This window comes from Lasioglossum baleicum, chromosome 8 (genome assembly GCF_051020765.1).
Source record: "Lasioglossum baleicum chromosome 8, iyLasBale1, whole genome shotgun sequence".
Lineage (NCBI taxonomy): Eukaryota > Metazoa > Arthropoda > Insecta > Hymenoptera > Halictidae > Lasioglossum > Lasioglossum baleicum.
In genome coordinates this window covers 8,743,255-8,769,496 of record NC_134936.1, presented here as the reverse complement: position 1 = coordinate 8,769,496, position 26,242 = coordinate 8,743,255, and the positions used below count along the sequence as shown (strand labels likewise).

General features: G+C 38.6%; 2 protein-coding genes across 3 annotated transcripts in view; both read left to right on the top strand.

Moving 5' to 3' along the window:
• The first annotated feature begins 7,956 nt into the window (after positions 1-7,956).
• LOC143211440 (arrestin domain-containing protein 17) lies at positions 7,957-25,538 on the top strand. 2 transcript variants are annotated; one of them, XM_076429128.1, is made up of 8 exons: positions 7,957-8,514; positions 8,577-8,692; positions 15,041-15,160; positions 15,243-15,457; positions 17,173-17,346; positions 18,259-18,432; positions 19,495-19,738; positions 21,287-25,538. In XM_076429128.1, the coding sequence occupies exons 1-8, from the start codon at positions 8,459-8,461 to the stop codon at positions 21,445-21,447; spliced, it is 1,260 nt and encodes a 419-aa protein (XP_076285243.1). In that variant the 5' UTR covers positions 7,957-8,458; the 3' UTR covers positions 21,448-25,538. The 2 variants fall into 2 exon arrangements, with proteins under 2 accessions (XP_076285243.1, XP_076285246.1); XM_076429131.1 differs by having other exon boundaries at positions 7,961-8,514; positions 21,290-25,537.
• Positions 24,482-26,242, top strand: part of LOC143211444 (uncharacterized) — a 30,795-nt gene continuing 29,034 nt past the window's right edge. The window contains exon 1 of the mRNA XM_076429137.1: positions 24,482-24,784. Within this exon, the coding sequence (XP_076285252.1) occupies positions 24,482-24,784 (303 nt within the window). The remainder of the gene's footprint in view (positions 24,785-26,242) is intronic.

Sequence of the window (26,242 nt, the reverse complement as noted above, 5' to 3'; positions counted from 1 at the left end):
TGACCTCGGCCTCTTTCCACCGCTTTATATGCAATTCCTTCAATCCTGAGCTACATACGTTCATAGATTAAAATGGGTCACCTTGTACAGACTGCTTTCACGTTACAACCCCGACTGCCTCCTTCAGGCTTCGCCTTGTGGAAACTTTGTTTTTCATCAAATTTTTTCTATTTTATTCACGGCTATCAGAGAGATGCACAGGAACGGAATTATGAGGAAAAAGTCAATCCTTTGTTAACCCTTAAGCGGGCTTTCAGTATAGATTTTAAAAATGCAACTGATTAAATCAATTTACTCTTGAGCATCATAATACACTGGATGAACAAATTATTACAGCCACTTGCATATATTGACGATCATACATTGAGACAATCAATTTTTAAGTTAGAATTCAGCTACATATTATTAATTATTTAATATGTCCATTATATTAAGATAAGATAAGATATAATAACATAAATTATTTCAATTAAGACGTCTTTTTGTGGTATCTGGGACAATTATATAATATATTTGCAACTTTGATCCAAGTGGAAAACGGCACCACGCACTCATGAAATCCACCAGCGATTAGAATATGGGATATGCGACTTTCACGCATTAATAAAAATAATAGAACATGGTATCCGTGCACTGGTGAGTGTCATACGATCACTTCCGTCGGGAAAGTAACAAGAGTGCAATTGCATAACGGTCCCCGTATTTTGAACAGGTACTTGACACGCGACTTTAAGAGACATCGCAACTATTACATAATTGCGGCACACAAGCTGTCCACATGCAATTAACACTCCGCAACGACCGCGTACTGTGTGCATAGTAAAATTTCACTTTTCCTTTTTTTTCACATTTATTCTCTTAATTACTTATGTTTTCCCTGCTATTAGACACTCCAAACTGGTTGCATAATTTACGCACGTTCGCAGTGTTCTACGTAGGCTTTCACTTATTGTTAGTTATTCGCTGCGAGGTATGCATTTGCTTTCAACATGTATTCAGGATGTGGACTGGAAAAGTTTTCTTGAAAATTTCATTCCATCGAGCTTCCCATTGGATTCATCTGGCGTTTAAGAATTCACCGTTGCTGCTACTGTAGAACCTCGACAGCTGCACGAAAATGAAATTAAAAATGTATGCAACCTCGGGCCCGTTCGTTCAAAAGAAAATGCATGCATGGCTGGTTTATCCAATAGACACATTGAGCGTACTTCTTGGATTTATGAAAAAATTGTTGTCAAACGTGTCAAAAAAAATGTTACACCACTTCACAAAACTTGTAAAGCCTAGGACAGCTTACAGGACGAAAGAAAAGGTTCTAGAGCCAACGAAGAGGTTCTAGAGCCAACGAAGAGGTTCTAGAGCCAACGAAGAGGTTCTAGAGCCAACGAAGAGGTTCCAGAGCCAATGGAAAGGTTCTAGAGCCAACGAAGAAGTTCTAGAGCCAACGGAGAGGTTCTGGAGGCAACGAAGTGGTTCTATAGGCAACGAAGAGGTTCTATAGGCAACGAAGTATTTCTAGAGCCAACGAAGAGGTTCTAGAGCCAACGAAGAGGTTCTAGAGGCAACGAAGTGGTTCTATAGGCAACGAAGAGGTTCTATAGGCAACGAAGTGTTTCTAGAGTCAACGAAGAGGTTCTAGAGCCAACGAAGAGGTTCTAGAGCCGACGGAGCGGTTCTAGAGGCAACAAAGAGGTTTTAGAGCTAACGAAGAGGTTCTGGAGCCAATGAAAATGTTCTGAAGCCAATGAAAATGTTCTAAAGCCAATGGAAAGGTTCTAGAGCCAACGAAGAGGTTCTAAAGTCAACGAAAAAGTTCTAAAGTCAACGAAAAGGTTCTAATGGCTCGAGAAGAAATTATAAAACTTTTGTAAAAAATATAGAACTCATGAAGAAAACTACAGGATCAATAGAAATGTTGTGAAGCTAATAGTAGAAGTCGTGAAGAAAACTATTGGGTCAGTGAAAACAATGGAAATTTAAAAAGTTTTTTAGAGAACATTTAGGATACATGAAAAAATTTTTGGATCTAGGAGCATTATAGTCAGCAGCACTACCACACGACTGAAAATTTTAATCACATCGCATAGAGACTACATGAAGCAGTATCTGAGTTTACTAATGCTAATCGCATGTTCTCCTGATATCTATTTAATACCACGTCCTACATCATACTCTGGTAGTGGATGGTCCTACGACTAATTGCAATATGTATACATACCTGTTGTATATTAGCTTGTTTTCCTTCTTCTCTCTCTTAGAGAACTCTTATACATTATAATATTGTATCTTCTCTTGGGGTTATAATGCAACTGTTCCCTGCTATTTTCTTTGAGACTGTTCTTACGACTTAAACTGACAACGAGATTTACTTTATTTCGCAATGTCAAAAGCATCAACCGCAGCTGACAAGGACATTAAGACAGAGGGAAGAGGGACAGTTACGTAGTGAATTTCTAGACACATTTTGTTTGTCTCGTTCTACCCGCGTTGCAACAGTTCTCCGACAATATTATTCGAATGTAAGTCTGTCCTTCTCTAATAAACCAAGCTGACAATAAGATTACTTTCTTCTTCAGCGTCAGATGCCTCATTGTAACTGACGCGTACCTCGAGAAAGAGGAAAATGAACAACATAATCCCTAGTGAATTCAAAGACAAATTTTGTTTTCTGAAACCCACGATGAAACCCACTTGTGAAACGTAGGAAAAATTGTAGGACCAACAGAAAAGCGCTTTGCAAAATATGTTGTTGAATGTACACTTCGAATATTAAAAAAACAAACATTCATAAACATTTAAAAACTGCTCCGGACAAAGCAATTGACCAAAATGTTGAAAAGGACAAGAGTTTCGTAACAGGTTGCTAGACAAGTTTGTCTTCCTAGACCAGTAACCGAACAGTACTCTACTTTCCTCTGAACGCGAGTCTATCCTCTTCTAACAACCCAAACAGAGATCTGCCTTCTCTCTCTCTCTCTCTCTCTCTCTCTCTCTCTCTCTCTCTCTCGCCGTGAGGTGCATCGACTGCAACTGACCAAGACTTGAAAAAAGAAGAGCAAGACCGAGGGAATCAGTTGCCTAGCAAATTCGTAGACAAACTTCCTGAATCCACAACAGTTCTCTACAATTTCCTTTCAACGCGAGTCAATCTTCTTTTAAGGACCCAAGCAGAGACCTTCTCTCTCACCATTACGTGCATCGACTGCACCTGACCAAGACTTTTCGAAGAAGAAAGAAGGCCAATAGTTTCGTGTAAAGTAGATAAATTGTTCGTCTTCCTGTGATGCAAACAGACCCTGCCATTTCGTTCCAGCGTTCATTCATCCTCTTCCAGCTAAGCAAGCGGAGATCTACTATCTCTCTCGCCAGTTGCTAGATCAAGGACATGGACTCTAATTGAGGGGACAAAGTTGCCCATTCTCTGCAAGTATCGGACTAGTCACGTGACATGGTAACAGTACAGAGAAGAAACGCGTCATGAGACCGGAAGACAATAGCGTCGTAGAAGGGGAAGGCTGGAGTGGGAGACAAGTCTTAATCTTGGTGACTCTTTTTCTCACAACTGACCAAGACTTTAGAAAAGAATAGCAGGACCAAGGGATCAGTTTCACAGTAAATTCGTAGACAAATTGCAGGTCTTCCTGTGATGCAACAGCCCGCAATTTTGTTCCAGCGTTTCGTCCGTCCTCTTCCAGCGAACCTAGCGGAGATGTACTATCTCTCTCACCAGTTGCTAGATCAGGGGAATTGATTCTAATCGAGGGGACAAACTTACCCTTTCTCTGCCAGTACCGGACTAGTCACGTGACATTGTGACCGGGAGACAATAGCATCGTAGAAGGTGAAGACTGGAGTGGGAGACAAGTCTTAATCTGGTGACCCTGTTTCTCGCAACTGACCAGGACTTTAGAAAAGAAGAGCAGGACCAAGGGATCAGTTTCACAGTAAATTCGTAGACAAATTGCAGGTCTTCCTGTGATGCAACAGAGCCCGCAATTTTGTTCCAGCGTTTCGTCCATCCTCTACCAGCGAATCCAGCGAAGATCTACTATCTCTCTCGGCGTCAGATGCATCGACTGCAACTGGCGAGGACTCTGAGAACATGGAAAAAGGACAGAACACCCAGCTCTCCGTAGTAAATTCAGCTTGTTACGCACGAATAGGTCGTAACTTCATCGTGTTCATTCTTGCACGCCGGTATCGAGCCAGGTATCTGTGTGTAGCACGGTAACCAGATATTGCGGAGAATTAATTACATACGCTCTCGAACGGTATCTCAGTAATACGGGCGACTTTAATTAGCCATCTCGCTTCTCCCGGTGATTCTTTTCGCCGATAGTAAATCACCGGGCTCCTTGTCTTACACGCGGAATGAAAATTTCACAATGATCCGCGATTATCGGCGGCCGAGCAATCGCGTCCCGATCGGACCCCGGTGTGTTAGGCTATTTCTCTTATTTCTGTTCGCCCCACATCGTACGCGGAGCTCTCCGCTCGCTGAATAAATATTCTCAGCGATCTAAATCTAGGATTCTATATCGAATTTCAACCGGTGCTCGCTTGTTAATTTAATACCACTGCGAAGTTCAGGTGTTCTGTGTACAGGCCGATCTATTTCAAAAATATTCCCGAGAGGGAGGGAAAGAGAGGGAGAGAGAGACGCGTCCGAGTGTAATTCAACTATCCGGTTAAAGTTCGAATTTGCATTGCGAGCGGCGTTTGCGTAGAAGGGCTGAATTTCTCAGGAAATCACTGGAGATATCGGGCCGTTGTAAATGATGTTTTCTGGTGCTGAAAGTGGGAACGCATTTGTGTCTCGCGAGACGGTGTTGTGTGGTGGCACGTGATGCGATGGATACGATTTATATTTGTGTCGTGCTAGTTCTTGTAAATTATACAGTTTTCTCTGAACGGTTTCTACGACAGAACGTTTTGTAGATATTGAACATTTTAGTGGAACTGCTTGGTTATTTTATAGAGTGAGTCGATATGAATAATAGATAAAATTAAACACAAGAGAATAGTAAAATAAACTAGCATACAGTGGATCCAAGAAGTAATTTATTATCAATAGGAGTTTCTAATTGTATTTTTCATTGCAGCATTTCACCTATCAATTGCATTGTCATAGCTGCATTTAAAACGATAGGCTCGTATTTATTACCACGCTTATATGTATTAGCTTGCCGAGTTGAAGATGTTGTCGTTGTATGCGTCAAATCTTGTAATCGAATTTTGAATCACTTCTCGAAGAGCTAGAGACTTGAAACTTTAAACATAGCTCAGAACTGGATGACAATGCAATATTAAAAAACAAATTTAAAAAAAGATATGCGTCTAGGAGAAAAAGAAATTAAATATTAACCGTCAGTATGAAACCATTACCGTTAATAGTATGAAACCATAAATTATATTGCATCTGATTAAAAGGAAGATATAGGAAACCTTTCATTATTGATATTCATTGTTCTCTTTTATCCTTTTGTGTTTTATATTACTTTATAAATTTTATCATTATAATATTTACTTATGGATTCCTTCTTTAAACAAACTCATTTGTTAATGATTTTAAATATTCATTAATTAATTAGGTAAAAACCGTTTTACCTAATTAAAATGAAAATTATGTTAATACTTTCTATATTCGGCTTTGTTGCATGGTTTCATTATCGTCGTAGAATTTCCTTGCTCCTTTATGATTCACTAATGATGATTGCTTTCCATTAGATATCGCATGCGCGATGTCCCTTGACCTTGAATCAATTGATTACCGTTCACTTTGCCCGTTGCAACGTTCCCGAAAAAATATTTGACGTTGAAAATCGACTATGATTAACATGGAATGAATGTTTAGTTAATAATATTACAAGTTTGTTGAGAATTTAAAGGAAATACACAATGCTCGATATATCTACTAAAAAATCTACTAAAAAAGTCTGCATCAAAATTTTCTTTTCATTAAAAGCTCTCGGGCTCATTGCAGACGGGCAAACTTTATCGCTAGTTGACGCGCGAGTTACGTACGTGTAACAACATAACATACTCAGTTTATGATGTTCTCGAATCGAGTAACTTAGCATCGAAAAAATGAGCATCCTAAAGAGGAAAGCATGCTGGTACTGCCTGCGTCGCATGCAAGATCATAATTGAAAATAAACAAAAATGTGATCGTACAACATATACTCCGTACCCCATGAATTCAATTTTACGAAAACAATGTTAAATTAGTTAGAAAATTCTGTTGCTTTTTACATGCACATCTACAATCTTTCTTTAGAAAGTTTTACAAATCCAAAGTGGACCGAATTTATTTCAAACAGAATTAATATTACAAAATTTTTATATAAATCAATGGAATCATTTAATATTTAAAGTAAAATATGTACGAGACATTAATTTAAACGAAATTTATGTAGGGATATTAAATTGTTTGAGAAGTAATAAATTATTAAAAATTTTTATAAGAAGATGATAGAGTAAATTAATTCAAACAAAATTTATATAGAGATTACTAAATTTTTATATCGAATAATGAAGCTATTTGACATTTAAATGGCTGTCTAATGTTATTGAAAATATTATTTGTAGTTCAGATATTGCAATTGAAACAGGTTATAAATCGTGCGATAAAGTGCATTGAGGGCATTCAATTTTGTATGAGCACCACATAAACGAGCCTGCAATGACGATAGTTGAGTACTTGCATCTGTGTTTTAATCTTGATGATTAACCTCGTTATGGCAGACCAGCACCATCGATAATAACGTTATTGCAGGCATATTGGCAGCAGGCCCATATTTATCCGCACTTTATTACACCAATGAATATTACATCGAATACATTAACACGCTGGCTTCCATCATTTGCTTCGGTAATAGTCTTCATATTCCAATATTTGATTAAATGCAACGAGTACGAGTACTATTTACCAAATAGAAACAAAAATGTAATAGCTAAAAGTGATTGATGTACCGCAATTTTTAAGCATTTACGACAAACTTGGGTAAACGTTTAAAACAGTATTAATAGTATTAAGTAGCAATAGTATCAAGTTTGATACTATTAGGAGGATCTAACGAAAACGACCAGAGGATTAGGATCACATGGAAACATTTTATTGGGCTATAATTCTGCATCATAAATGGCAAATTGCCATTCGCTACCCACATTGTTATGAAACACATCGATGGCCAATAATACGTACCAATTGATTTATTACTATGACACAATATCTTGCTATCTATTACTATTGGTTTAGCTTTATGCCAGGCAATTTGTCCAACTCAAATATGATTGAAAACATTTGCATTACTTCCAAAACTGGCATCATCTCAGCAAGATAGTTTTGGGAAGCAATTCTGGCTAGCAGGAGTAAATTATACATGTACATTTCCTTTTCTTTCAATTTTAACAAGTTGACAAGATCTTAACGTTCCTAAATTTTTCTTTAGCTTCCACACATTCGAGACATTAATTTTTGTTACGAACACATAATAAAAACTTCAGTCTACATATTACCGATTGTTACAACGTAACCGAGTTATAATCAAAATAAATAAGTAGGGAAACAATTTGGCTATGTATAAAACATCACTGGCTCGTGAGGATAAGATTTCACAGTTACGGTGGAGACCTTCGCGACATTTACGAAGTCAATACTGCATTTCGCTGTGCTCTTTCAATTGGCTTCTTTTCAGCTCCCAATAATACCACGGTCTATCAAATTCGAAGCTAATAAATCGCCTCGAGTGCGAATCTCGTCAACTGTACAGCCGGGAGGAACAACCATCGTCCTAACGTCTGACGAATCCGTGGCGCCTCCGCTGATGGTACAAAAGGTGGCAGCGATGCGGCAGAATTTAAACAGTGGGAGTCACTCGAGGTGATCCCCGATTGGTCGATACGGGTGCCCTTATTACGCCGTGGTGTCCTTAATTCCGAGTTACGGCAGTGCGGCGTGCATCTACCTGTAAGGAAGAGGCTCGCAGCCGGCATGGCACACGGGTCGGAGAGGGTCCTTCGATTATCCGGGCCAGAGGAGCTGAAAGAGCAAAGGTTGTTCTCCAGTAGGCGACAGAATGTCGCCGGCGATATTGGCGGAGCAATTGACGCATGCGTCGGCCCTCGCCGCAATTTTGGAATCTTGTCAACAAACACGTCGCCCGCGTCCTTAACCCGTTCGACAACGCGAGGCTGCCTCGCTCTGCCTCGTCTCCCCGTACGAGACCGCACTCGACTTTTTGTCTTGACCGCCGCCGGAAGTGCCTCCCACGCGTTGCTTCCGGAAGCTCTTCTCACTCGCCACCGTCCCTTCCAGCGAATCCCACCGAGTCCTGCTCAGGTGCATCTAGACATGCAGTTAGGCTAGTCTAGTGCGTCAGAAGTGAAACACGTGTACTCACGAGTGAATCAAGTCGATGAAGTTAAGATACTCGGCAAGATTTTCGTGAACAACGCTATGGATAAGGACGAGACCGAGGCAGAGCTGTCGGCCTCAGCTGCTCTCGCTGAAAGGTATGCATTCCGAGGAAGCGTCACAGTGCATCATTAATTCAGCTGCGTTTTTCTCTGGTCAGCATCGGTTTCCAAAACATCGACATCGTCCTGGACAATCCTCAACAGGTGTACTACAGCGGGCAAACCATCTCTGGCCGTGTTCTACTGAACGTTAGCGAACCAGTGATTGTTTTAGGTGAGTTTTTTTTGGGGGAGATTCTACGGAAGACGCGTTTAACGATCGCGGGCGAAGCAAACGGATACTACTGAATGGTTTTGGGCGGCGGAATTGGGTCGAAAGTTCGTGGCAATTTCTGCGCAGTGCGTTCATTATCCTTCTTTCCTCGGTAATGGGATCTCATTTGACTTGGTGAACACGCTGGATTCTAGAGATTCTCCGTGTGCGGTCGATGTTTTATTTCTCGTCGGGAAAAGTGGGAAGAAAGTTTCGAAACCGCGGAATACTGGTGGAGAATGTGGGTACGAATTTTTGCTGCCCCGTAAGATGTTTAATCGTATCTTTAACTTTCTTTCGAACAGTGTTTAATCATTTTCTAGCCCTGCATTATACGTGTGTTAATATGTGATACATATTTAGAAAGTGTCAATATTTAGTATACTATTAACTCTCTAACCCTGTATTGCGTGTGTCAATATTTAATACTTTAATCATTCTTCGTTGTTACTTGTAACTTTCATTTTTCCAATTTTTAAAATTTATACAAGAAATTGCTTTAACGTGAATCGAAATGAATTTAGTTTTTCGTAGTTGGCCATCCTGTGAATGTTAGATCAATACTTCATCATATTTTTAGCTTTAATTGGAACAGTATTTAATAATTTTTTAGTGTTACTCAGTATTACTCTTTATTAATTATTGATATTACTCAGATGCTGTTTTGGACACTTTATTTTTTCCAATTCTCAAAATTTGTACAAGAAATTGCTTTACTTTGAATCGGGGTCGATTAAATTTTTTCAAAACATATAAATGTTCGGTAAATATTTCAAGAATTCTAAAAACGAGGGCATGAAATCCTGCCTGATCAGTGACGTAAATACCCTTAACTGAATGGTATAAGACGTAGTAACTAAATTACTAGGTCAATAGGTCGGATACTCCACTTTTAAGTCATTGAGTTTGCTAATTTAATTAGCGTTCGATATTAAATGAATTTACATGGGATTAAATTTAATTCTGAAGCAGGGACCAAAAATAACGCTTATTTTAAATCATTAATAAAAAATTGTTTATTATTGAAATTTAAGATAATTTACACAAAATACAAAGAAAAAAATTCGAAGAACAAAATATGAATTATCGATGATCGAATTTTCTTTCGCTTGTTCATAATAATTGATGAGAACATTCATTTTGGTTGCTTATTTAATTATTGAGCTGTCTACTCTTTTTCGGGTGGAGCAAGCCTGTGATATTCATTGTGAAGGTTTCGTACAACAAGACGAACCAACAGACCATAAGAACAACACAAAATCTGTTTGTTTGTCACATTAAATTTTGATTGTAGCAATTAATTTTACGAATAAAAAATTTATGAAATAACTGGTTGTCTACTATTTGAAAGTTGTACTATTTAATAACAATTATTACAAATTTCTTTTATCAATAACTGTTATAAGCGATCGAAATGAACTTCTCTCATTGATAATTGTTATGAGCGACCGAAATAAATTTATCTCATCGAATAACTGTTACGAGCGATCGAAATGAATTTCTCTCAACGATAACATTTACTTATCTGTAACCAATACGATTTCAGTCGATGAAATACTTAATATTCTATGCTTTTTTTTTTGTTATAACAGTTATGGTCCCTGTCCTGAAGTACTGAATTAGAATCTCCCGGGCTGCATACAAACTTTAAACAAAAGGCAATGTCACTATATTTATCGAAAATTCTAGTGATGTATACTATACTTATTTCATCAAGTTGGTTCCTCTATTTTTACAAAAATATCAAAGGTTTGCCACCTGGAGAAAAAGATTGGAAACTATGTTGAAAATCACTTCAGTTACAGCTTAATGTAATTAGACCACCAATGGAATCATTTCAAAACCAATTAAAACAGCTAAAAAACAAACTTCAAGATCTATCGAATAGAATACAATCTACAGCACATTTTGTATTTAATCACTAGACTACGGATTTTATGCATTTATGATAAAAATGGGGAGGTCTAATGTCTGACAGTACGTTTCAGTATCTCTGACAGTACTATTAAACATATATATTCAAGAAGAAATTAAATATTTATTTCACCCCAGCGTGTTGCAATTCAGGTAGAAAGTTTTTATTTCGCATAAAGATCCGCAGTCTATTAGTCACTATAATTAAACCTAATGCAACAAGATTACTAGTAGAAAACATCTGAAACGAATAAAAGGTTGAGCTAGCTATTGAAAGAAATCCGAATTGTACCAGCCTTTGGTAGAATTTTTGATGAAACATTTGGAAACACGGTCACCGTGCGCAACGAGTGCGGAAAGATCGAAGCAGATCGGAAGATCGAGGATCGATAGTGGCAAAGGGATCAGTGCGGATGTCCTACGCGAAGGCGGGTCGTAATTAATACGTGGCCACGGATTCACCTGGCAGATAAATTCGTCAAGCGCCGGAATAGCTAGTTCAAAGTTCCGCTTGCTGGAACCTGGAACTATGGTATCGCAAGTTCGATACATCGCATCGGGAGAGAACGGTTTCACGAGGGATCGTGCCTTGTCGCAACCAGGCATCGGGAGCAACTTTATATTTATTCTCGCGATGTTTACCTCTGTGCCTCGCAATCACAAAAATTTTCTCTGTCGCCCCGCTCGCGTCGAACGCGTGCCAAACGTGCCATCGATCGGGTTGCATAACGGGTGACCTGAAAGACTTTGCTATCACTACCTGTATATGTATGTATATGCGCGGTATATGACGATTCTGGTACTGCAGGAACGCCCGTCGAATAGATAACAGAGGAAAGTGAAAATTCGATTCGCTTACGGTCCCTTGAGAATTTCGGGAACACATGCCAGCTGCGTGTCATGCCTGTTTATCTATAAGCTGCTAGCTATTGCCAGTGTTTCGGCTCGTTAAACATATATATGTATACATCTAATTAGTATATAAATTCTAGGATGAATCTTGCACGTGTCAGTTAATTAGTTGTGGTAGTTCATAGTTGTATCTGGTTTAATTGCTTATTGTTTTTATAGGGTAATATATTTGGTTAGTGATTTTTCGAGACATTTCTTGGTTTTAATGTATAGTAGTATTTTATAAAATTCTTTAAACGTGTTTACTATTTTGTATTTCGATCTATTGGTTCTTGTCACACATTCATAAAATCTGCAGTCTAGTGATTATAATTAGTGCAGTGTTTCCCAACGTGTGGTACGCGTACTTCTGGGGGTATAGGAAGAGTTTGGAGGGGTGTGCACTGATTCTAGTGCAACCATCCTGGTGCAGCGGGAGTCTACTGTCGTGTACAAAAAGGATGTACATGCCTGCTATTTAATACAGATTGTTCTTAACGGGGGATACTCACAAAGGAAGGACCCCAAGTGTCCGACTTCGATTTTGATCATTTTTTGTGGGATGATGGTATATGGATCCCTAATTATGTATGCAAAATATTAGGTGTAGTTACTCAATAGTTTTAAAGATATAAACAATTAAACTTTCATACATTCATCCATTAGCCGTGTAAGCAGATTGCTTGAAAGTTCCATTGTTTATATCTTTGAAACTATTGAGTAACTACACCTAATATTTTGCATACATAATTAGGGATCCATGTACCATTATCTCATAAAAAATTATCAAAATCGAAGTCGGGCACTTGGGGTTCTTCCCTTGTCGAAGGGGTACACAGATGTCGAACATTGACATTTTCTGCATCATCAAAACCTGTAAGAGTTCATCCAAAAAATGTTTTCCTAAAAGAGGATTATTTTAGGGTGTTCTTCGTAATTATGACTAACCAACTGGAGGTCCTGTCAGAAAGCCCATAACCATTACCGTTGCGTACTAGTTTATTTGAAACTGAAAATTCTATAATGCAATATACAATTGACCGAGTATCAGTGTTGGGCAATAAATTAATTTATTTAAATAAATAATGATTTAAATAACAAGTTATTTGTTATTTGGATATTCAAATAAAACGTAAAAATAATTACTTACTATTTGAGCAAGACTAAATGAATTTATTTAAAATAATAAAGTTAATTGTTATTTACAAATACAATTTGCAATTATTATTTGTATCAACAAATTATAAATTAAATTGTATTTTCATTCATTAAACCGCCCTCCGGACGACCCCGACCACTGGCGGTATACCTGAAAAGGTTGCTATAGCAGAGAAAAACGCGCATTGATCAGCTCCGAATCGGCCGATTATTATTTACAACCACCGCGCTCCGACACATGGACAACACGTGCGACAGACCCAAGCAAATTGGTACAAAACGTAGTTGTATTTACATAAATATTATACATACGGGTAATCGCGATATTAATTTCGCCACGTGTTCATCATATACATATACAAAATACAAGAAAGAAGAGAAAACCAAAAACTATTTAATTGATTTCCACCTCAATCCAAATAATAAATAATCTTTTATTCGTAAATAAGAAATAATAAATGCATCATTTTTGGAATTATTTAAATAATTTTTATTTAAATAAAAAGTTGAGTTATTATTTGCAATTAAAATCACCTGTTTATTTATTATTTAAAATAAAATTTGCCTAACACTGCCGAGTATGACCGACACAATTTTTGCTATAAATGCATAGTATTTGCAGTCTAATTATCAGAATAAAAGAAGGATCCACCTGCCGGATCATCATGGAAGACGATGTTGTTATTTTTAGAGTATGATTGAACAGACATCAAACACAATATTTTCTCGTATTTCTTTTTCACATGGTTTATACCGCGGTTATTTGCATATCCCTGTGTGGATGACTTTAGCAGCGAGGAGTACACCATGGTTCGGAATAAAAAGTTTGCATAAAGTCACTCAACTGCAAACTTTGGGTAATGCAAGCGAAGAGCACCCTTTTAAGCCGGAAACCAGATTAAACCCTTCTTGAAGTTAGCAGCGGTACATATATTTTTATTAACTATAATAGATGATGTATAGAAATGTGCTTATAGGTTCAAATTTTCAGGAAATACATTAATGAAATGAAAAACGTTCTTTTCATTAAATTAACTTGACAATTAATCTACTGGACATTTCATCATACTGTTTCCTGTTGCATACCCCTTTACCTGTATAAACAAATACAAAATCTCGCTCGTTTATGAACTGTAATCTTTACAGCATCTTGACCTAGAAAAAAAACCTGCAATTTTTCATGAAAGCTATTCCTTTAGTCATAGGTGCTCACCAAGAAAATTGCTCAAAAATTCATTCTCCAAGAGAAACCGTTGTACACTGAACAACGAAACGTTGAAGTACTTATCTTGAAGTTTAAAAATAGCTTATGCAGTATCAAATTTATAGCAAGCATAAATATAATGCAGCTGCCACAGAAGATAAACACAGAGATTGCATCAGCCGAGGAAAATGAATTTCAGTTTAAAGGGAAAGTTAGTTGGAGTGAAAATTCAAAATAATGAAATAGTGTAACGAAACTTGAGTGTCAATGTAATCTCTGATAAATTCTTGTACAGGGTGTCTCAGCTGAAGGAGGCCACCGAAATATCTCCTTTATTTTTAATGGCATAAAAAATATGTTTTTGGCATAATTTAAACGGTGTCGAAGGAGGAATATCATAGAAGAACAATCTTTTTTGTCCGGTTATTTTTTCATAGTTTTTTTCAAGGCTATCGTTATTTTTTATCGGGAAAACTTATTTTTTTTATTCCATGTTGTTAATGACTTACGCATATTCAAATGTATTTTTTCAGCCGCTATAAGATGGAATAAAAAAAGGTTTCTCTATAAAAAAATATCGGTGACCTTGAAAAAACTACGAAAAAATAACCGGACAAAAGAAATTGTTCTTCTATGATATTCCTCCTACGATACTGTTTAAATGATGCAGTAAATATTTTTTGTGTCATTAAAAATAAAGGAGATATTTAGATGGCCTCCTTCAGCTGAAACACCCTGTATATCTATCTACGAATATTTATGTATTTTCACAGAACACAGAAAATGATAAAACACATTTTCACTATAATGACTGATTAACATTTTTAATCTGTAATTAATGATTAGAAGAGATTCGCGCTCTGATTGGAAAAGGAAACAGGTGTATTACCTGAGGAATCACCTCTTTCTTTTTCCTACATTTCTTCTGGGACACCCTGTACACATGATTTAAATTGTTTTCATTTGACACATAGAAAGTGGCATGAAGTTTTCCGGGTAGCCAATATCAGAACGGAAATTGTAGTCACGTTTGTTACCTTAATTGGATGTAATTCGTGTAACAACCGAACCCCGACCCAATCCTGAAGAGACGACCCAATTAATTTGTATTCCCGTTGTAAGTTCGACCTTTCTGCATGCAGGGATTAGACTTAAGTACAAGGGGGAGGCTCAGGTGTATTTCACCGATCGATCGGCCGGGATCCGACGTAAGTTTTCGGCGTTCGAGAACTACCTACATCAGGAGACATACCTGGCTGGTGGTGAGTAGATACATCAGATCCGAGATCAGGAATTGCTACACGAAACTCGGTGTCGGGACTAACAGATTCTCATCACGGGTAGATGGTAAAGAAAAGTCGACGGTAACTGACGGCGTCTACCCGTTCAGCCTGACGCTTCCAGAAAACCTGCCGTGCAGCTTCGAGGGCCGATATGGGCGAGTACGGTACTCGATTAGAGCATTGTTGGACGTAACGACCATTTATCGGTTTTCCACCAATATTATTCCATTCACGGTGGCTCCTATTCTTGACCTTAATCGAGATCCTCTCGCCGCTGTGAGTAGGAATCTAACAATGAATGATACTCGTTTCTGCAAAACTGATTTCAATCCTGGTGACGCAAATGTCTTCGCGAATTAATGCATGTACTTTTCTACTTCTCGTATATATGCGCGGCCGATTTCGACCGTTATTTCACCCTTCAATTATGGCTATCCTAGATGGCCAAATGCACATTTTATGGTACATTAAATATTAATCATTTCTCTATGCATTTTGCTCGATTTTTCATTTCAAACTATTTGATGTTTTGATTAGACTGATATACTGTCACAAATTATTTTGTTATAGTATTACAGTAAATCCTCTATAAACGCAATAGCCTCGGGGGATTCGTTTGCGTTTATCGTAAAAAGGTTGCTATTTTTTGAGCTTCAAAGGCCGAACCGAACGTAGAGAAGGACAGCGCGTGTAAAGAGAGACCGCGCGCGACTGCGACTCTCCGCGTCTCTTTCTTTCCCATACGCTGTCCTTCCTTGCGCCCGAAACGTTCATCGTTAATTAAACCACTAAATACAGTTGAAATTATATCGTGTTTGGGCTTATTTTAATCGGAAAAATGCTGCAAATATATTGGTGAAAGTTTCACAAAAAAATAAGTAATAATAAAAAAGATTTTATATTGGTATTACATTGTAAGGACGCATGGATCTTTGAACTGTGCCGACGACTGCGACTCTCCGCGTCACATTAGTAGTGGTTCACACCGATATACCCGAGCCGAGATCAGATTACTAAAGTGGAGGGAGTATGTTTTTTTGCGTTTATCGTGTACAGCCTTTTTGCGTCTATTCGTCTTGTTTCGTAATTCTTTTATTGTATCATTATAACCTCATTCAGTGACCATTCCTTGGCTCAGAATTTTGCGATTAATTTGATATAAAATACTCGTGTTTAAAAAACATATACAGGATGAGTCACCTAACGTTGTCACCTCAAATATCTTTGTTGTTTTTAAAGATACGTCAAATGTCTGAAGGACTAAGTTGAATGGTAAAATGGGGCTCATACGATACCAGAAAAATTTTTGCTTTTATGTAATTGTTTTTAGAGATATGAAGGTCACCTTCATTCTTTTAAATGGAATGTCCTATTTTTTATACCATAGATCGATAGAGTATCAAATTCTGAATATAAAAGTGTTGACCTTCATATGTCCTAAACCTAATAGTTAACGAGATATTATCCAAAGAAGAAAGAAAATTGTTTCGATAATATCTCGTTAACTATTAGGTTTAGGACGTATGATGGTCAACACTTTTGTACTCAGAATTTGATACTCTATCGATCTATGATATAAAAAATAGGACGTTCCATTTAAAAAAATGAAGGTGACCTTCATATCTCTAAAAACAATTACATGAAAACAAAAATTTTTCTGGTATTCATTTTACCATTCAACTTTATCCTTCAGACGTTTGACGTATCTTTAAAAACAACAAAGATATTTGAGGTGGCAATGTTAGGTGACTCGCCCTGTAGAAATTATTTTGTTTGAGAAAATGTGGAGGTCGCGAACTTAGTTACCAATCTAATATAATCCGTTATTAAAGCAGAAATACGATATTTTTCGTTTTACAATTTGCAAAGTACATGTGTGAATACTGAATACATATCCGTAATCAAAGGGTTGAAAACAATTTTAACGATAGTTATTGGAGGCTTTCCAAATACGAAAGTTTGTAGTCACTAATGTTAACGATTCTTTACAGCTGCCTATACATGCTCAACAATCAAAGGTGTACATGGGGCAAACCGAGCCCATCACTATATCCATGTCTCTTCCAGTTCATGGTTATGTCCCTGGGCAAACGATACCGATAATGATCGTCCTGACAAACCCCACCACGATTGTGATTAGGAAAATCAGAATCGTTTTCAAAAAAGTAATCTCCATCTTTTCTGCACCGAACTTCACCTGTAGCTTGCACCCAAATTCTCGAGTATTTGGACACTTTAATAATGCTTTAATTGAAGATTAGAGATGATTTATTATGCAATACATGCTTGGATGAATTTGTTTAGAAATACCTTTTAGGACCACACTTTTTTAAGACACGTGTACAATTTTTCTGGAAATATTTGTGAAAGTAGTTTTCTACGAAGCATCGATTCCCTAGCTGAATTTGGTATGAATGATTAACAACTTAGGCAACCCGACAGAAGATGAAAAAACTTTTAAAACGCTCACTCCAGCTTAGGGTTGTCAGACCTCCAGATTTAGGAAGAGGTTTGCCAGAATAGATTTTCCAATTTTAAGAAATGATTTTCCATACTTTTGATCGTTCAATTCCTAATAAAGTTAACAATCATTCCAAAATGAAAAATTTCATGTTTTACAAGTGTCGAAACACTTTTGAATTGTCTTCTTACATTCTATTGCACAATATTAGATGTTGTGTTCTGTCTAGAGTAATTGTTAAGTGATTGAAGATAAAATATTTAACACTAAATCTACCACGGTCAAAAGACCGGTTCTACATAATTTCCAATTATCGAAATTATAAAAATTCATTTACGGAAAATAATGGAATAAATTTCCTTGTCCAAGCATCTATTATATCGCAAACAGGCGATCTCAATAAATTTAGCGGTCATTTTTCTAAGGCAATATTTACCAGATACTTTCAATGCTTGGTAGGTTTACTGTTAAAAGTAGTTAATTTTCTCAAGAGAATGTTATTCATGCATGTAATGTAATAATTTTGTTAATTTCTACTTGGCAATGCGATTAATATATTTTTGTTTATCGAACTTCACTTCTACGCTTGTTTTTAAGTGGTTATATCTTTCCTTAGGTGGTGAGCTATCATTCTACGGAAAAGACCCGTAAGCATAAAGAGATCGTAGTAGAAGTAGAACAACCTGTTAGCAAAGAGTCCCACTCGTACGACGTCACTTTCGACGTTCCTGCAGTACCACCCACAGGGATGATCCACTGCAGCATCATCGACGTTCTGTATACACTTAAAGTGAGACTATCAGAATTCTCAAAGAGCACCATTCAATGACAAGAGCACACTATACTGTAGTCCAACATCTTTTCACGATTATTTTTGCAAAAATCTTTTCATTTTCAAAACAAACTAATCCCACTGCAGTGATATCTTAATAATAGAGTTGTGCACAACATTTATACAATGTGACAGAATCCTTCGGTTCTTAATTTTTTTTTTATGAATCTTTTACTAACATATTGCTGACATTTTTCTGATTAATATGAGACCAAACATGACATACTTCGGAGCATACCTACTCCTTTAATTTTCGATTCAGTAGAAGCTCGATTATCCCCCCGAACCAATATCTTCATTTATATATTACATTACTTTATACAATAAATCCTATTTTTCATGTGAATAAAATTGAGCATACACGATATACGTATTCGGATAATGAAAGTATCAACGGTTCGGATAATCGAGGTTCTACTGTACGGTGTATTAAGCAAGTAAGAATGATCCAAATTGTGTCGTGTTTGGTGTCATTTCAATCAGAGAAGTGTCACGAATATGTCTCCCTCGGTACAAGTTCCATTGAAAATTTATTCGCCATTCTTTTATACATTCTACGTTAACGGTGAAAGAGCAACGAATAGGATTTTTCACATACTACTGTATATTTCGTCTGACAATAACCATAACTAAATGGTATTTGTTTTTGCAAAAAAATTCGTTCTTTGCAAAGCAGGCTCGTTTCGTTATTAAACACATCGACTGCCGAATAACTGGGCCGAAAAATATCACATAATTAAAGAAATGTAGTAGTTAAATGATTGAATCATTCTAAATCCTACAAATCCTACTGAAATTGAATTTTTACACAAATGTCTCACAGCGAAAATCAGTTTGCTAAGATAGACGTGGCAGTCAACGTGTTGAGGAGCACTCCAGTAGCCAATTGCAAAGCAGATAATAATGCGAAGAAATGTTAACATTAAAATTATGTTTTCAGGGTATTTCTGATGTCTAGTTGGTCTAGGTGAAGCTTCAATTTGAAACTGTCTGTACACGAAACATTTTTCTTGTTAACAGGTCGAAGCCTGCGTAGATGTGAGCGAGTGGTACTACAGAATGTTTCAAAAGAACTTGAAACTGCGAACAAATATAGTGGTCGGCACGGTGCCACTTCAAAATTACGAAACCCCGCAAAAAACCGACGACGTGACGGAAGCTTTTTCAGCTTTTCCGCCGTGTACAACGACCGTCGAAGAACGCGAAAACAACGTGCCTCCATTGAGAAACATCGAGGAACAGGAGAAGCCCGCGAATTTGTCTTGTACGTACACACGTTGCACCGCGCACGATTGCTACATGTTAATTTCGAGTATTTACGGCGAGCACGGGTCGACAGTTTCTATTAGTCACCTGTTGGAAAATTTAAATGTGTCTCTGGACACTCGTTCCCGAGTTCAAATTCAAACTTTCCGTATAATAACTAATAATACTTATTGTCACGTATGCATTGCGACGCGTGAAGCTCTCGTTGATAAACTAGGAATTTAATTCTTATTAACAGAGCGCTTCAACGTTCTTAAATTTACGATTATGGGGCTCGTATATGTGGCTTAATATGCTGAACGTGTCAGATTTTATTTAGAAACTTTAGACGCAATTAAATGGGGAGAACGAGCCAAAAACTGGTTGTTTGTTTTTTCCTTGTAACTACCCTTACAGAGAAACTATAGGATTCAAACTTGACAGGAAAGGTTCTTTTTTTAGTGAGTTATCGAACAAGCCATTTCGGGTAAAAATCGGGTGAATCAGGTTTAAAATCCAACTACAGTGAATCCTCTATCGACGCAAACAGGTGCTACACGATGGACGCAAAACAATATCCCCTCCACCGTTGTAATCTGATCTCGGCTCGGGTATATTGGTGTGAACCACTACTAATGCGACGCGAAGAGTTGAAGCTTAATTAAAATGCACCAAAAGAGTGGGAACGCGTCGTGGAGTAGGGAGAGCTAGCGCGTGGAGTGGGGATCGCTGAACGTGATGACGTACTACCGAGCGTCGCACAGCGAGATGTGACGGTTAACACATTACCGACCAGTGATTATCCCATAATTTTGAAAAATCTATGGTACATAGCTAAACACTTTAACAGAACCTTCATTAGCAACAGCAATTTTCATTGTGAACTAACAAGTTACCCTCAATAGCGTCATCTGATAGTTTCATTTAAGATTGCAATGTAAAAGAAAATTTCTATACTTTCTTTTGGTACAGAACAATTATTGAAAATCCTATTAATAGGCTTCCGGTAGGTAAAGTGTTAATATTAAAATTTTTTTCTCCTAGACGCACAGTTTTTTTAAAAATTTGTTTTTTAATATTGCATTGTCATCCAGTTCTGAGCTATGTTTAAAGTTTCAAGTCTCTAGCTCATTGGGAAGTGATTTAAAATTCGATTACAAGATTAGACGCATACAACAACAACGACAACATCGACAACTCGGCAAGCTGATATGAGCGTGGTAAAAAAATAGTGTCCCTCTACGATCGATGCAAAGGAACCTCCCCGAGGCTTTTGCGTCGATAGAGGATTTACTGTACATGCGTTATTTTAATAAAATAAAATAGTTGCTCTAAGCGCCCCGTAGATCTGCTGTTAACACAATCGATAACGAAGTGACCGCTATCATACAGCTAGCTTTTTCTTGATAAAACTTCGCTGCCCGTAACTTCCAGCGTGCATATTATTATTAAAAACGTAGCGTACCGTTCGTTAAAAACACCGTCGCGAAATTACGTTCGGGCAGACGCGTTCGTTTAAGGGTTGTTCTGCCTGTCCAGTGGAAAATAAACATGATATTTCTTCCAGCAGTGCCGTTGTACGAGAAAAGTCAGATATATCGATCCTCGAAACCGGACAGAGACGATCCCACGGGGGATGAAGGCGACAGCGACGGAGAAGTCGAGCCATACTCGCCCATGTATCGTGTGTACACCTTCAAATCCTCCCGGAAGAAGAAGCATGATTAAGATCAAAGCGATCCGATCGACCGAAAAAATGTCTCGCTTAATTACTTGTTCGAAAAAATTGATGTTCGTCAGCGGTGTCTATAAACAGATAGAAAGAGGGTGCTGTTAGCAGGGATTGAAAACAATTATTATACATCAGTTTCGATTCTTGAAACAATTCTTTAGGACTTCAATCGGATACAGGGTGTCCCGTTTGAGCTCGAATATCTCTGAAATTACTAGTAGAGGGCATGTGAAGGTCACTTTTAATGACTTCATTGGAACCATGTATTTTTTAATACATCAATCGTTGTACTTCATTATTCCACATAAAAAATTCACTAATTGATGTATTGAAAAATACATAGTTCCATTATATTGAATGCGACCATATGCCATCCTCTCCTCCGAAATAATGCCAGAGATATTAGAGTGGTTCACCTCAAATGGAAAATCCTGTGCAGCAGTGTGAAACAATTATCTTCGCAATCGTCTCAATCCCTGTTTGTTGTAACCGTTGAAAAAGGGTTGAATGAGCCAACCACAGCTTCCAGAGATTTTTGTAAGTTCGACAGCGTGCCAATGCACACGAATTACATCCAGTATCCCTTCTTTTTTTATCGATCTTAACGAGTCGCCTTCTATTCTGCGCCATTCGGTTTTTTGTTCGGCTACGCGGTGAAGCAAAAACGATCATTAGAAGCGAAGGAGCACGCTGTGTTCGGGATATTAAAATCCGTTGGGACCAACCCGCGCAGCTAATTAAATTCCGTAATTACGCGAGCAACTTGCGAGCGAAGTTATTCTATAATAATTGTTCGGACTGCGAAATCTCCAATAATCTCCAGAAACGCGTAATAAGTTGTTACTAACAACGTGCACACAGCTTTTACCATCCGATACAAACATTTTCGCTAGGACTTCGACCGACATTGTCGAACTGCGGATCTTTATTTAAAGACCTATTCTCGCGAGTCAGTTTGCGGAGAAATTCGCTTCTTTTTATCTGCGAGTTTCTTGTGGAAAAATTAAGAGAACAATCGTATTCACTTTCGTTAAACATCGTATTCACTAGCCTGCATTCTTCTCGCATTCGATAAGTGTAGAAGAATTCTATTTTACGTTTTTGAGAAGTCGAAGACCATTAATTTTTTTAATGAAATGTTATACGATGTATCATACTTTTTGGTTTCAGAATTAGATCATCTTTTACGGTTCTAATTCTAAAAACATAAAATGAATCGTATTAATCAAAGATACTAGTAAATAGAACGATGTGAAATATTCAAAATATTTCTCTCGTTCATGCCCTTGAATGACCTACAAGGTCATTTTCTGGTACACCATTGAACTATAATAATAATAACAAAGTATGTAGCATCCTATTTATAAAAAATTGAAGGTACTTTCTCATAAAATAGAGAATACTTCAAATTTACATACGCCATTACATTGTTTACAAAAGACAGTACCACTTTTCCTCTTTCATTACTTTACCATATATTTAGAATTAATGAATGAACGCTGACCAGCAATGAATAAACATCCATCCTGTATAGATTTCCTAATTTTATGAACTCGCTGGTGCTGTAAGTGAATAAAGATTCGCAGTTCAAACATTAGCCCACCATATTTGTTATGCACCAAACGGGAAAGTTGCGAATCACTCACGAATATTGGCAAGTACTTAACAAGTTAATCGAGCAACTCCTTCTTGCTTTTGTTTCATTAATGAAAGTAATTACTGAAAGTGGCCTGACTAAGAATCTATTTAGTCCATCCAGGATCGCGTGAGAAATGCAAGGAATATTGTATTCGACTTTACAAATAACAGTGATAAATAAAAGCTGCGAATGTTAGCATATTTATTTTGTATACGAACGTGCAACATAGATTATTGTAAGAATATTAAGAAAGTTCAACGGATATGTTTTTTATGAAATTTTTGATGGACGAAATGTTGGGTTCCTTTTGATTTATCCGGACGGTCTATGAATGTGTGATTGTTAATATTAACAGCCTTACCCAAGTAGCCACGTACGTCCCTAAAACGTACATTTCAGGTCCAGTTCACGTCCAAACGTCCTACGTCCATTCTGCGTACGTTTTAGGGATGTACGTGGCTATTTGTGGCTACTTGGTATTATATAAGACAAATGGCCTTGTTAATGCAACAGTTTAGAAAGACTAGTCTTAGATATTAAATATAGGAATTCGAAGTAATCAAAAGAATATCTGTCCATTCCATGTATAACAGGATTCTTTTTTTAACAACTGTATGAATTAACTTGATGTACGGTGTGTCGATGAAATAAACCATCCAAAGCAAACATAATACATATTAAGATGGTATTAAAAACGTTCCATCTATAATATTTATATTTATATTCATAATAGTTAAATATATAATATTACTTCCCACCGCGCGCGAATCAGAATTTTTATACTTTCAGCACTTGTTCAGGATTCAAACAGTGAAATTCGGTCTATGTATGTCGCCGAAACGCGTGATCTCCATGTCACCCGTTTTTGCAATCTATAAATAGAGCACACGTCGCCGTCGCGCGTTACCGCTTAGCAACAACACACGCTCTCATTAGCCGAATTCCACCGCTTGAATCCTTCAAACGTTTTATGTATATAAATCACCCGATTCCAGCGGACCAATCCGGGTTCGCCCTTTCGTTCTTATGTAAGGCACCTGCGGTGCCTTCTTTATCTCTTCGTTAGTTTTCGACTCGTTCGCTCACCGAACATACATGCAATTCATGTTCGCGTTCGTCGAATTACATTCGCGTGTAGTCAATGGTGCCACAAAGGCAGGGACAAATAAAGTGAAGTGCCTCATGTGGGTGTTCAACGGAAAATAACTTCTCTAATTCGCTCGAATTCCTTTTCCTCCACCGGTCCTCGTGGAGTTAGCACGCGCGCTCAAATCTGGGTGGTTCCGGCAACCGGCATCTTCCGACCACGCTGGTCGGAGCCGAAACATTGGTCCTTCGAGCCGGATCGCGAGTAATCCACGAGACCCGTGAAAAGAAGAAGTTTCGGTACGATGGAAGTCGTTCTTGAAGCCCAGCTGTTAGCGCAGCAATCAATCGAGCACGCGCTCGACAACCTAACCAACTTGGGAAAAGCAACATGGACGCGCTCAACACTGCTGACGAGAATGGCGGATCTCAAGGCAGCTTGGACAAGATTCGAGGACGGGCACGCTCGACTTCTCGCCTCCACCTCTAAGGACGAACAAGCTGCTCTTCCGTACTTCGCCGACGATCCATATTTCACCACGGAGGAAACGTACCTCATCTCTTTGGCCTCCATGCACGAGAAGCTTGACCAACTCCAGGATTCTTCTGTAAGTCCGCTTGACTTGTTTTCCGCCGAACAAGCGAATCCAACGACCTTAGATCCGCACATTCCGCGTATCAAGTTGCCTGATTCCTCAGCTCTCGCACTCTCGTGCACCCTCGCATCCGTGTGCGCCTCCGCTTTCGCTATCTCGTACTCTCGCGAATCCAGTCGCGCCTCCGCTCTCGCACTCTCGTGCACCCGCGCATCCGTTCGCGCCTCCGCTTTCCCAATCTCGTTCTCTCGCGAATCCACTCGCGCCTCAGATCTAGCACTCTCGTGCACTTGCGCATCCGCTCGCGCCTCCGCTCTCGCATTCGCGTGCTCTTGCGCATCTGTTCGCGCCTCCGATCTCGTGCTCTCGCGCTCACGCGCCTACGCTCTCGCACTCTCGTGCTCTCACGCATACGTTCGCGCCTCCGATCTCTCACTCTCGTGCACTTGCGCATCCGCTCGCGCCTCCGCTCTCGCACTCTCGTGCACTTGCGCATCCGCTATCGCACTCTCGTGCACTTGCGCATCCGCTCGCGCCTCCGCTCTCGCATTCGCGTGCTCTTGCGCATCTGTTCGCGCCTCCGATCTCGTGCTCTCGCGCTCACGCGCCTACGCTCTCGCACTCTCGTGCTCTCACGCATACGTTCGCGCCTCCGATCTCTCACTCTCGTGCTCTTGCGTATACATTCGCGCCTTCGCTCTCGCACTCTCGTGCACTTGCGCATCCGCTCGCGCCTCCGCTCTCGCACTCTCGTGCACTTGCGCATCCGCTATCGCACTCTCGTGCACTTGCGCATCCGCTCGCGCCTCCGCTCTCGCACTCTCGTGCACTTGCGCATCCGCTCGCGCCTCCGCTCGCGCCTCCGCTCGCGCCTCCGCTCTCGCATTCACGTGCTATTTTGAATATTTAAAACATCTAATAGATATAAAGTGCCAGTTATACATATACATATATTCATATCTTATTTATAGAAAGATCTAATTGTAATAATCTTTAAGCCGAGATTCTAATAATTTTTAAAGAACCGGTAACTTGTGTCACCTTTAACCGATTTCGTTGAAATTTTCAGTATATCAAAAAGCAACTATTACTATTTTCTTTAAGATTCCGAGGAATTGTAATTTTTTCAGAATTTCTTCTACGCGTCATCTAGTAGACTAATCCCCCCAGCTCCTTAGAAGAACTCGATTGGTTTGGTTCGATTTCAAACAAGTTCTTTTCTCGTAAATAATGCCCAAATATTAATTCGGACAAATTCAAATAAATATAAGAAAAACGACTAATGTTACCAATGAAAACTGTATGTCTGTAGCTATTTCGTCGATTCGCTCTAAACAAAAACGCCTCCCTTGTAACCCCACCGGTACGGAGTGACATGAAAGCAACATTCCTCTGCGGATTCACGGTGTCAAGTGCACTCGATCAAATTTCACGATCATTGTGCCCGGCGCAGTCGACAATGCTCGCCGT